Source organism: Paroedura picta, chromosome 16 (assembly GCF_049243985.1).
Source record: "Paroedura picta isolate Pp20150507F chromosome 16, Ppicta_v3.0, whole genome shotgun sequence".
NCBI lineage: Eukaryota > Metazoa > Chordata > Lepidosauria > Squamata > Gekkonidae > Paroedura > Paroedura picta.
In genome coordinates, this window is record NC_135384.1 from 20,607,736 (window position 1) to 20,621,064 (window position 13,329).

The 13,329-nt window shown below is 45.3% G+C and overlaps 1 protein-coding gene across 3 annotated transcripts in view; it reads right to left on the bottom strand.

Annotated features, from left to right (window-relative positions):
- Nucleotides 1-2,264: 2,264 nt before the first annotated feature.
- Nucleotides 2,265-13,329, bottom strand: part of SGCA (sarcoglycan alpha) — a 28,120-nt gene continuing 17,055 nt past the window's right edge. For all 3 annotated transcript variants that reach the window (XM_077314410.1, XM_077314408.1, XM_077314409.1), the window contains 3 exons: nt 11,234-11,260; nt 3,380-3,584; nt 2,265-2,706 (listed from right to left, as the gene is read on the bottom strand). In XM_077314410.1, the coding sequence (XP_077170525.1) occupies nt 3,392-3,584; nt 11,234-11,260 (220 nt within the window). In that variant the 3' untranslated portion in view covers nt 2,265-2,706; nt 3,380-3,391. The remainder of the gene's footprint in view (nt 2,707-3,379; nt 3,585-11,233; nt 11,261-13,329) is intronic.

Genomic DNA, 13,329 nt, shown 5'->3' on the forward strand with positions numbered 1-13,329 from the left:
ATAAAGAGATCCCTTTACCCGTTTTGTATACTCTATCTTTACAAAATAAAATTTTAAAAATAAGAAATATGAAGCCGGGATGTTTAATGAAACAGGGCTACAGGACTTTACTTGTGTTAGTATGTAATAATCCACAACATTGTATATATGTGTGTGTGTGTCTATATAGACATATACTAGACAAAAAGCAAGAGCATTGAACGTTGAGAAGGACACGTGGTTTTGCATGCCTGTACGTCTTAAACATGGGTATATTCATGGTGAAAAAGCAAGTAGGCATTTGACTCCTTTCAAAATCTATACTGAGAATCATAGAACTTAGAGGTACAGAAGTCTTTACACCCAGGGGTGGATTTTTTTAGAACTGATTTTAGACTTCTTAAGCTGTGATTTTAAGCTGTGTATTGTTGGACATGTGTTGTTCACCGCCTTGAGTCTTCTCAAGCAGAGAGGGCAGTTTATAAATCCAAAGAAATAATAGTAATAAATAAAAATAGTAGGAGATTGGGGGAACTAGAAAAGACTAAGTGGAAAACCTATCCAGATCCAATTCTCTGTGTCGTCAAAGGTGCTACGGCTTTCTTTCTACTGTTGGAAGAGCTGCCATCTCTGTATCTGCAAGAAAGATGAGGGGGTGGTGTGGACATTGCATGGATGATTTCTTAGGTTCCACTGTGTGCTCATGTTGCAATCATGTGTTTCCTGGATTATATTTGTTTTAAATTACAGTGATGGTGTGTATATGTTGATGCTGCCTCTGAGAGATGAATAGGTAAAAAAAGGTAAAGGTATCCCCTGTGCAAGCACCGAGTCATGTCTGACCCTTGGGGTGACGCCCTCCAGCGTTTTCTTGGCAGACTCAATACGGGGTGGTTTGCCAGTGCCTTCCCCAGTCATTACCGTTTACCCCCCAGCAAGCTGGGTACTCATTTTACCGACCACGGAAGGATGGAAGGCTGAGTCAACCTTGAGCCGGCTGCTGGGATTGAACTCCCAGCCTCATAGGCAGACAGCTTCAAACAGCATTTCTGCTGCCTTACCACCCTGCGCCACAAGAGGCTCTGATGAATAGGTAGGAAAGCCATTATTTTAGGACCCATGTGCTAAGAAAGATGAGACTAGCAAAAGTGTACATGATTCTGTTACACCATCTACCATCTCTTCGTCATCCCAAGGCCCAACTACTTCTTTGGGTGGTTTCCTGAGCTGGTTCCGCACTTAGTTTGTTTTTCTTCCATTGTTGATCCTGCTGAATTCAGATCGATTTGAACTCGGGTCTTCCTCCTTGCTTTCCCCCGAATTGAAACAGAAAACATTTCTGCACTTGATTGGGGAAGCTCAGAGGGGGGAGGGACCTCAGGAGGTGGTGGGCTATCCTTCCTTGGAAGTTTTTAAGCAAAGGCTAGATAGTCATCTGACAGAAATGCTGATTTTATGAACTTAGGCAGATTGTAAGTGGGTGGGCGGGAAGAGATGTGTCAGTGTTTGCACCAGGAATTCTGGTTGTAATACTCTGATGTGTGAGAAAGTGTCATCTCTCGCCCCAACCTTGGGGCAGGAAGTTCTAGTTTTGTCTCTCTGGCCTGGCAATGGGGGTAGGATCTAGATAGTTTTGTGCCCAAATGGGTGAGTAGAGGAAGCTGGGGGCTGGAGGTTAAGATGGAGTAAAGGTTCCTAGGTGTTTAGGAATGTACAGGATATACATTCCTAGGATGTACAGATGTTAGCATCATTGTATCTTCAGTCAGTAACCATTTATTGGCATAAAATGTATAAGACATATAAAATAGCGTTTAAAATTTCAACAAAATAATAAAATGGGGTTACATAACCATGTATCTTCAATAAAGAGAGTGTCTTCAACCAAGTCTGCTTATTGAGAACAATCAGCTGGATTCTCACACGACATGCAGGTAGGAGAAATAGCACCCGGCTTACCTAGTCCTATGATAGGTGATGCCCAGTCCTCCAAAGCCCATGCAGCCCTGGGAAATTGATGCCCAACCCACCAGTCTTGGTGGAGGTAGCATCCATATGGCTCAGGGAGGTGGCCCCAAAATTTCCCATAACCTATGTATTATTGTTGTTTGAAAGGAGATATTCTGCAACTGTGTTATTGATGGTGTTATAATAAATAAGCTTATTGACTGTGTCTTGTGAGCAGCTACTGTGATGGTTCTGGTCACGCCTTCCATTGTTCCTTTATCAAGGAATGTGGACATCTGAGTAGTGTTCATCCGCAAGGAAAAAAATGACACAGAAGGGAAGGTTCAACTTTTTATCACTCCATGATGCAAAGTGGAAACCAAAAGCTATAAATACTTGAAAACACATCTTCTCAGTTTTAACTGCCATGATTTTACCTAAGAATTCTGGGGTTTTAATTTTGCAAGAGCTGGCCAAGAATCCCTGACATGCAGTGAAGAGTGCATTAGTAGCTCCAAAGATCCTACTTTTTTGTTGATAACTAAGAGCAATCTGAGTCAAAATATTCCACAGGACCAAATTATTCCAAGTCAACCTTATAAAAAAATAACCATATTAATCCAGCCCATTCTTTACCCCGATCACTCCAGTTATAAAAATAAAAACATGGAACAAAGCAAGATCCACCATCTTGAGTTTCCTGTCCAAGACAACAAGGTTATCACAGCACTGAGAGATGACTGTGGCAGGAAAATTCTCATCCGTCACACTGGGGTCCATCTATTGCATGTGGGAGAGAAGAAAAATGAAGTTTAATAGTGCCAATTTTAATTTTATTAAAAACGGGAGGCATTATAGGGTTGGCAAGACAGACCATGCCAGTCTGCACATAAAAGCAGACTCTGAAAAAGGCATCTCTACATCGTACCATCTCCTGATTCCAGGTTTGCTTGAATTGGGTTGATTTTGGGACACAGCATTCTATTATTCTTCAGCTATTCAGCAAGGCAATCCGATGGGGGGGGGCACTCTGTTTTTCACAAAAAGCAAGTTTCGGATCAGGCACTAGTTTATCCTTGCAGGCCATTACATCTCATGATGGCTGAGGGTGGGCCAAAGCATATTTTAGGATGAAGAGCTATTTAAACCATCGGTGTTTATGGCTGGAATGGACAACCAAAGAGCCAGGGGCTGTAAATATGGAACTGGAAGCTATCTATAATTAGGGCAATGCAAAGTCAGTTACTCCTAGGAGTTACTGGAGTTACTCCTAGGCAGATTTGAATGCAATAGTTTTCTTTTTAAAAATACTTCTCTTCCCTATTTCCACTTGACCTTCTCTCCGTAGTCTTACTTACTGGGGTCCACCATCCCTTCAGTTCCCATCTTGCTCATTTATTACCCTGTGTAAGCATGGTAGGAGAAACCCTCTTGCCGTGGTCACCATACTAACCTGAGCAAAGGTTCACTGTTGAGCCAGGATGAGAGGCACCTGAGCGCTGTCATAGCGGCTGTTCTGCATGGGGTTGATTCGCTCACCCGTGCGGACGTTGAACATGGGCATGGTGGAGAGAGGCCGGGGGACATCCCGGGTGCTGGACATTTCCCTCAGTTCCTCTGTGTTGTCATGGATCGTGTGGTGATGCACCATCTGGATGCTGAGGGAAAAGGAGAGGAAAAAACTACTCAGAGGGAAGTGGAGAAATGGCAGCTTTTGTTCCCCAGGATAGGGACCAGTAATTTATTTCATCAAAATGAAGATGAATCTGCATATAGGACAATTCCCTCCCCAAAATGTGCACATCCACTGAGGAGCTGCTGTCAGGAATTTCTTCCAGATGTTTAGCTGACAATTCTTTTGAATTAATGTAATCCCACTTGTTCTGGTCCTACCCTTCGGGGCAATAGAAAACAACTCTGCATCTTCTATATGATACCCCTTCAAGGATTTGAAGATGGCTATCTTATAACCTCATAGTCAGCTTCTCTCCAGGCTAAACAGACCAAGCTCCCTCAACCCTTCCTCATATGTCTTGGTCTCCAAACCCCTCAACATTTCTGTAGCTCTCCAAGGGATGCATTTCAGTTTGTCTCAGGGGTAGTCAAACTGCGGCCCTCCAGATGTCCATGGACTACAATTCCCAAGTCCATGGGAATTGTAGTCCATGGACATCTGGAGGGCCGCAGTTTGACTACCCCTGGTCTACATCCTTCTTCAATTGTGATGCCCAAAACTGAACACAGGACTCCAAGTGAGGCCTAACCAAAGCAAAGTACAGCAATACCATCACCTCACATAATCTGGACAGTATACATCTTTTGATACAGCCCAAAATCCCATTGGTCTTTTTAGCCACTGAATCACACTGCTGGCTCATACTCAATGTATGGTCTGCTATTTTTTTTTCATACAAACTACTGCCAAGACAGTTATCCCCCATCCTATAAAGATGCATTTGATTTTTCCTGTCTAAATGAAGAACTTTACATTTATCACTATTGACATTCATTTTAGTCATTTTAGCCCAGTTTTCCAGCCTGTCAAGATCATCCTGTATTCTGATTCTCCTGCTGTGTGTGCTACCCCTCCCAGTTTAGTATCATCTGCAAATTTATTAAGCACCCCTTCTAATCCCTCATCCAAATCATTAATGAGTATGTTGAACAACACAGAGTTCAGGACAGATCCCTGAGGCACTCCATTTGTCACTTCTCTCCAAGAGGATGACGGACCATTAACATGCACCCCTTGGGTGCGACCTGTCAACCATTTATTGATCCAACTAATAGGATCCATACTGCATTTTACCAGCCTGTCAACAAGAAAACTGAAATTGAGACAAACTATATCTACAGGATTCCCATGATCCAGCAAGGTAGTAACTTTCTCAAAGAAAGAGATAAGGTGAGTGAAGTTTGCCAGGTGTCCAGTATTGACCTAGACAGTCCAGTATTTTCAGTCAATGCCCAAGAAAATAACTTTTAAAATACTAGACATTTAAGTGAGAGGTATTTGGGAAGGGGAAGTGGATTGGTATAGCCCAACCTCCTCACAGCTTGGAAGCCAAGTAGGCTCATGGCTTAGAAGGGAGAATACCAAGGAAGACTCTGCAGAGAAGGAAATGGCCACCCACCTCTGCCTCTCACTTGCCTTGAAATCCCCCTGTTGAGGTTGCCATAAACCAACTGTGACTTGGTAGCCCTTTACACATACATTTCTGGGAGCAGGCCTGGGCAGCATGGGGGATATCCTGGCAGCCTGGCCAGGAGAATAGCTGGTGTGCCAGCAGAGATGGCTGCCAGGGAAAGGAGGCTGGGGGTAATTGGGGGCTCAGTGCCACCTCCTCCAGGCCAAAGCAAAGTACACTGTTTGGGCTTGGAGGAGAGGGCTCTGAGCCCAAGCAGCAGTGGTTCTTAGCCCAAACAGCATGCCCATTACTTTTGTGGAAACCATTGGGTAACCCTAGTCAGTATTGTTCTGGGGACATCTTGGATCCATCCATCCATCCATCAGTCTGTGGTAAGCATAACTCCTCAGAAAATAAAGCTAGATGCTGCAGAATGGCTGCAGGATGAACTTGGGAGTTGCAGCCCCAAACATGAAAGGAATTGGGACATCCTAGTCCATGTTATCTTGAGAACCCCCAAACCCCCATGCTATTTGTGATGGAAGCAGATTCAGGTAGCACAGGCAGGGAGGGTGGGAAATATCCCCTCCCTAAACCAGAGAGGAGGTTTAAGAACTCCCTGAGCTTATCAGAACCAGCATATTTAGTGGTTAGATTGTTGATTTTGGTTCTTGGAGATATCCCCACTCTGTCTCTGAAGATTTCATGTGGACCTTTGGCCAGGCACACAGTCCCAGCCAGGGTTGTAGTATGAGGATCAAATGGGGGAGAGGAGAACAATTTAAGCTGCCTTGGAACTCCATCGAGAGAAAGGCGGGCTATAAGGTTTGTTATAAATTCAATTTGGGCTACAATTTGAGGATAAATAAAGCCAGCAACTAATAGTGGTATTTAAAAATAGAGATAAAACTCCATAATGTGGAATGAAAGGTCATATGATATCGCTTGTGCCTTTTCCAAAATCCTGGCATAATTTTTTAAAAGGAAAATGATTTTAATGAGGCCTCATATTGACCAGAAGAGCCCTGAGGTTATCCTGAGGAAAATAACTTTAAAGGGGAGGCACCAGCATAGAACTTTGGCGTGTATGAAGTAGCCATTTGATATTTCAGGTCTCTGGCTCAGACATATTGAAGATGCATGCTAGAGTTGTTGACTTGGGATTGGGAATTTCCTGGAGAATTTGGGGTGTGGGGGAGGGCTGGATTTGGGGAGGGAATGGATAGCAGTGGGGCATAATGCCTCAAAGCCCACCTTCTAAACCAGCCATTTTCTTCTGGGGAACCGATCTCAGTAATCTGGAGATCACTTGTATTCTCCAGCCACCACCTGGAGAGTGGCAACCCCATGCAACATAAAGACCTTCTCCTGTTCAGAAGCATGGTGACTATATGGATTTGAAGTGTTGTAGGTAAGCATGAACTCCCAATATGTGCAGTTGCTGGACTTCTGATGTGTTGGGGCTGTAACGTATGAAAAGGGCTACAGTTTCTGGGGTTTGTGCAGAGAAGACCACCACTCCATCAGATCCATCTGTTCCACATAATATATTTCTGGTAAGAAGGAGGAGCATGTCTCATGGCTTAAGTGCCAGTCAGCACTTAACACCCACTCAGGGAGGCTGTCCCGCCCCTGAGTGCCTCCTCCTCCAACCAGGTTGCCTGTCAGTCCAGCGGTCAGCCAATCGCCTTTTGTCCCCCACCTCCTCCTCCTTCCACTTCCCTCCGAGGCTCGGAGGCTGCAGTTCCCTGCTGCATGAGAGCTGCCCCTGCCGGTGAGTTCCCTAACAGCTGCCTGCAGCCTTTCCAGGTCCTGGGGGGAGGGAGAGGCCATCCACAGAGTTCTTCCACCCCACCCCACCCCACCCCACCCCATCTAACGCCTGTTGTATTCCTGAATGCAACAGGCTTGGCCCCTAGTGTTTGTATAAAAGAGAGTGATCACTGCCATCAGAAGTGTTCCCCTCTTCTTTTCCCCTGCTTTCCTCCAGTCTGTTCTTGGATAAATAAGCTCTCTCTCTCACACACACACACACGCACACACACACACAGCACAACCACCACCATCCTGAAACTCAGGACATTAAAAGTTGCCAAAGGGTGATAGGTTTTTCTCCTGTGTGCTGACTGGAGAAGGCCATCTCAGATCCCGACAATTAGCACGGAAAACCCGGCATTTGAAATAAGACAACCACTTTATTATTATTATTCTGACACAGAGCTTTGGAAATCTCACGCCATCCGCTTGTGACTCCATATGCCAGATGAATCTCTTAGATTTCCTGAGGCTTCTGGCTGCATTCTGTGTCAGGCTGGATCTTTCTGAGCCTCCTTTTCTTTCCCTCCTTTCCCTCGGAGACTCTCTTTTTCTTGACTCGGAAGGCCACCTTCTTCCCCCTCCTCCTCGTCTTCCTCCTCCTTCTCAGGGCCTTCAGCATCACCCTGCTGACCGCATAGGAGCCTGTGAGTCCCCGGCCGGAAAGCTTCCTCAGCAAACCCTTAGCAAGCAGGGCCCGTAAGACCCTCTTGAAGTTATTCTTCCGCTTCTCGAGGTCGTAGCCAGTGGCAGCAATGATCTTCTTGAGGGCTTGCAGTGATATGCCAGTGCGCTTTTCCGTGGAAGCCACCACCATGAAAATGATCTTGGAGATACCACGCTTTGGCCGCAACAGTTTCCAGGGAAGGAAAGGATTGACGGCTGTCTTAGCCTTCAACTTGGACATGGCCTTTGTCTTGGAGTTGAGGTGTGGGCTTGAACCTGAAGCCTGAGGGGCATCAGCCTTCCTCTCCTCTTGTGCTTGTGAGTCAAAAGATTCTGAAGAGACAGAATCCAGGTCCTCTTCCCCAGGATGCTCTGTGTTATCGAGTGAAAGAACTGCAGGTTTTTCACTGCTCCGAGCCATTTTCTGACCGCTAAGCCGCGAGATGCTACTTCCTGCCCCTATCCCAAGCTTCAAAAGCTGGGGTTGGCCTTGAAAACAAAGGCAATGGGTGCTTAGTTACAGCCACTAAGAGTGGGCTTTTTGATGCAAACCGAGCTCCATGTGAGAACAGTCGCTTCCCCTGACGAGTCCAAGCCAAAGTAGGTTCAAAGTCCTCAAGAGGACACACTGAGGTTGAATGAGAGCTCCTGTATTTTAAACTTGACCGCTTGCTTATGGTCCTTACTTGTCTTGGCCACTCTTCTTTTGGTTGCTCCACCCTCCTAAGCTTGAGGGGCTTCGGTTTGATGGTTCTCGCAGCAAGGAAGATGTTGGCAGGAGCTCCTCTACAAAGCAGTTATCATCAGGCCTGATACTTGGCCACAGGTCCTGAGGGCCCTGGGGGAGGGACTTGAACCAACGGTTGCCATGGGAATACCTTGGAGGATTGTGGGATCACAAAGTACCCTGTGATGTCTCTGTGTATGTGTGTTTCCTTGTTTGATTGGCTGGGGGGGGGGGCAACACATTGTGTAGGCATTTCAGAGCTAATCTTATAAAAATTCAGAATTCATACACCTTAGATCTGCTGAGCACTCATTCATATGTTATGAAGTATACATGTTCCCCATGTCCTTGTTTGGAAAGACAAGGTTTGGGGGTTTCTCACTGGGAACTTAATTCCTTGGTGTGTGTGAGCATGTATCAGATCAAGGGTTGGCAGGATCCTCCTGGCCACTAGTGGAGTGTTGCCAAATCCAGTTTGGGAAACACCTGGAGATGTGAGCATGGAGCCTGAGGGGGACAGGGACCTCAACGGGGTACCAATGCCATAGAGTCCACCCTCCAAAGCATCTATTTTCTCTATAGTCTGGAGATGAGCTGTAATTCTGGAGGTCCCCAGGTCACACCTATTCAGTTTGGGCATATGGTGCACAGGGAAAGAAGTGTTGTATTCCTCATTTTCTAGACCTGAAATGGCCCTAGGGAAGTTGCTATTTGCCTGTAGGGGAAACAGACATACATGCATATGGACTACACATACGTTTCTGCAGTGGGGTGGGCAATAGTTTCTCAGGGCCATCCCAAGTTGGGAAGACTTGAGTGAAGAAAGCATTCTACCTGCTACCTGCATTCTGTGGTCCCAATTGGAATTGGGTCCAAGCATGTACCTGCCAGAATATGTCTAGTTATTATTATTATTATTATTATTATTATTATTAGTAGTAGTAGTAGTAGTAGTAGCAGCAGCAGAGTGTTGGACCTGGAGCTATTAGCCACAAAGTATAGATGGAATGCGAAGTCTGGGGCAGTGGTGATCTGCATTTTTAGGGCTTGGGCGGGGGGGGGGGGGCACAATGAGAGGGCTTCTGTAGTTCTGGCCCCACTGGTGGACCTTCTAATGACACCTGGGTTTTGGCTACTGTGGGAGGCAGAGTGTTGGACTGGATGAGCCACTGGCCTGATTCAACATGGCTTTTCTTATGTTCTTACGTTCTAGGAGGCAGGTTAAGCAAAGGGAGAACATCTAACCTAAGATCACCCAGTTAATTTCATGGCCGAGTGAGGATCTGAAACACAATCTCCAAGATTACAGTTCCATTACCCTAACCACTATACCACAGTGGCTACTGTCATGTGTTAGTCACACAAATTGGATCAAATTAATACAAAAATGCAGAAGAAAACCTCCACCGATGTTGGCAAACAGTGAAAGAGAGCAGAGGCAGGATCAGAACAGACCCACACCCTGTGAGGACAGGAAAATCCAGAAGGTGACTGATTTCCAATCATTCCATCAAACAGTCTGGTGGAAAGCTCTTCCGAATGAGATCAGAGCCTCACGGGACCCTCAATGGTTCCACAGGGCTTGCAAAATGGAGCTGATCCACCAAGTTCAAAACAACATCTGAATTATGGTGGCCTCCTTATCAAAGCCCCCAACTTATATGTCAGGTAGGGCCAGGAAGATCCCCCTACCTCCTCTCTCCTCCTACCCAGTAAACAGAAGAACTAGGCAACTGATGACTTAATTTTCACTTTTTATTTTAATTATATTTAACTTAGTTATTTTTTATATTTCATCAGCCTATTTCATCATTATCTGAGATTTTATTGTGATGAAATCCACCCTGAGTCTCAGGAGACAGGGCAGAAAACTAGTATAATTATTAATCAGGCAATAAATTGTATTGCTATATTGTCAATATCTATGGCGGGGGGGATCCTCCATGGCAAACATGCATATAGAATCATAGAAACATAGAGTTGGAAGGGGCCATACAGGCCATCTAGTCCAACCCCCTGCTCAATGCAGGATCAGCCCTAAGCATCCTAAAGTAAAATGGCTAACGGAGGAACAGTATCAAGGGCTGCAGAAAACAACCCAAGTAGGGAAACAGCCCATGGACAGTATGTGGATTTGTGGATTGTAAACTAAACATGAGCAGGCAGTGTGATGCAGTGGTAAAAAAGGTGAATGCCATTTTGGGCTGTATCAACAGGGGCATCACATCAAAATCACAAGATGTCATAGTCCCATTGTATACGGCACTGGTCAGACCACACTTGGAGTACTGTGTGCAGTTCTGGAGACCTCACTTCAAGAAGGATGTAGATGAAATTGAAAGGGTACGGAGGAGAGCGATGAGGATGATCTGGGGCCAATGGTCCAAGCCCTATGAAGATAGGTTGAGGGACTTGGGAATGTTCAGCCTGGAGAAAAGGAGGTTGAGAGGGGACATGATAGCCCTCTAAGTATTTGAAAGGTTGTCATTTGGAGGAAGGCAGGATGCTGTTCCCATTGGCTGCAGAGGAGAGGACACGCAGTAATGGGTTTAAACTACAAGTACAACGATATAGGCTAGATATCAGGAAAAACATTTTCACAGTCAGAGTAGTTCAGCAGTGGAATAGGCTGCCTAAGGAGGTGGTGAGCTCCCCCTCACTGGCAGTCCTCAAGCAAAGGATGAATACACACTTTTCTTGGATGATTTAGGATGCTTTGGGCTGATCCTGCATTGAGCAGGGGGTTGAACTAGATGGCCCCTTCTAACTCTATGATTCTATGATTCTGTGACTTCCAATTGCTGCATCTTAAAGAGATACAGCCGATGATACAAAGAAGTGAGGGACTGGGAAGGGGAGGGGCTGAAGTGGTTGAAAAGACTTCCTAAATAAAAAAGAATTACATATTTCTGTGAAAACATTCCATGCAGCTGTGGACTGGTCATAGAACAAGGATCAACATATCACTTACTCTGAAGTCTTCATGTCTCTTCTGTATCTGTAATTCAAGAGGAAGAAAAAAACATGGTTTAGGTAGCATTGGCCATAGGCTGCTACGTTTACACACAACGGGAAAATGCATCCCCAATGCACTACGGCAATTGTTTCCCAACAAAAATTGGTGGAAACACAGTGTCCGTGTTTGAAGATTTTAACTAAAATTTATAAATAGAAGACGGACTAAAAAAGGAAATTACACAGTTGTTTGTACAACAAAGCTCCCCCACTTCAGCACTGCTGAGGAACCCAGTCTAAAAGAAACCCACGGGTAGCAAATTCCAAGCATTTTGAAAAGTGACCGAAATTTTATTTATTTACATATTTATTTACACGTTTTTAAGCACATCTTCCCTCCAAGGAGCTCAGGGCCCATGTATATTGGGTTGGATCCAGCTATCTTTTTCTACTCAGTATAAATGGTTTTTGTCCATGCAGGTCCCATGATTTCCAGCATTTTCTTTTTGGGTGGTCATAGGAGGATCCTTCCTCTCTTTTTTACTCACAGAAAAACTGGCAAGAGCCAACCAGTCACTCTCCCCTCCTCCAATTTATCCTAACAACAGTCCTGTGAGGTAGGCTGGGCCAAGCAACAGTATGTAAATTTTCAGCCTCCACTTGTCGTAACCTATTCATAATTGTAGTCCACAATGAACACACTTGAGGGAAAGGCTCCACAGACTTCCGGTCAGCCAGAAACCCTGCAACCAATGTAAAAGCTCTGCACGGTAAATAAATATTAGCATGACTGGAATCCAGGAGTATCTTAGAGACCAACAACAGTTTCAGTCTGACTATGGGAGTTTTGACTCTCCCAAGCTTATAACCTAAAACTCCAGTGGGTCTCTCAGGTACTACTGTGCGACTGAAGAATCACCGTAAGTTTTTATGCCCCACTTTTCTCCCCCTTAATGAGTTTTGAAGTGGCTGACAATTGCCTTCCACGGGGATCTTGGGAGTTGGTGGGGCTGAGAGAACTGTGAGAGGACCCAGCAGGCGGCCCTCCAGATGTCCATGGACTACAATTCCCAGGAGCCCCTGCCAGCATTCGCTGGCAGGGGCTCCTGGGAATTGTAGTCCATGAACATCTGGAGGGCCGCAGTTTGACTACCCCTGTAGAAAGGGAAGGATCTAACCAGCTGGTTCTCCAGATTGCTCTTAACCGCAACACCACACTGGCTCCACTGCAGACCAACATGGCCACCCGCTGAAAACAGCAGCAAGAACACCTCAGACAGCTATCACTGGAGGCATCTTTTCTGTGCAATGGTTGGGGGGGGGGTGCTTGTGTGCACATGAATACATTATGCTCATAAAGCCAGAGTGTGTGTCTTTTTATTTCCGTTACTCTGTGATCTTTCCAAAGTCATTTGGTTGCCACAGAATTACATCGCATCCTGTTTCCCCCCTTATACCCGGTGGTGTACTGATGGATTTTATTAGTTTTCTACTTTATTGCCTTTTTCCTGAATGTGATATGTTTTATTTTCCTTTACTGCTCTCGATGATTTCATTACTCCCCTGTGGTTTCATCGACCCTTCTTGGCTGGCACGGGCTGGAAATGATTCTTTTAAACGTCTTTTAATCATTGGGTCTTATTTCCTGTGGCTCCGTCAGGGACAGTTTATTGCATTTTAATTATGATGGCTTCCAAAATGTGTAGACAGCCACTCCTATAGCGGCTGATGAGGTGGAATATATCTTTTAACCCAAACATTTTTTTATGTACATTTTTGGATTGGACTAGAATAAATTATGCAAATACACAAAATTACGTAATTGAGTCTCACTCTATGATCCTGGATTTCCAGTTTATAACAGATCCATATTGCCCAGGATTCCCACCAGCCTACAACGGGGAAAATGCCCTGTCCCTTTAATGAAGGTCTAATGCAGGGGTAGTCAAACTGCGGCCCTCCAGATATCCATGGACTACAATTCCCAGGAGCCCCCTGCCAGCGAATGCTGGCAGGGGGCTCCTGGGAATTGTAGTCCATGGACATCTGGAGGGCCGCAGTTTGACTACCCCTGGTCTAATGTAAGGAAATACCAGCGGGGACCAAATAAAA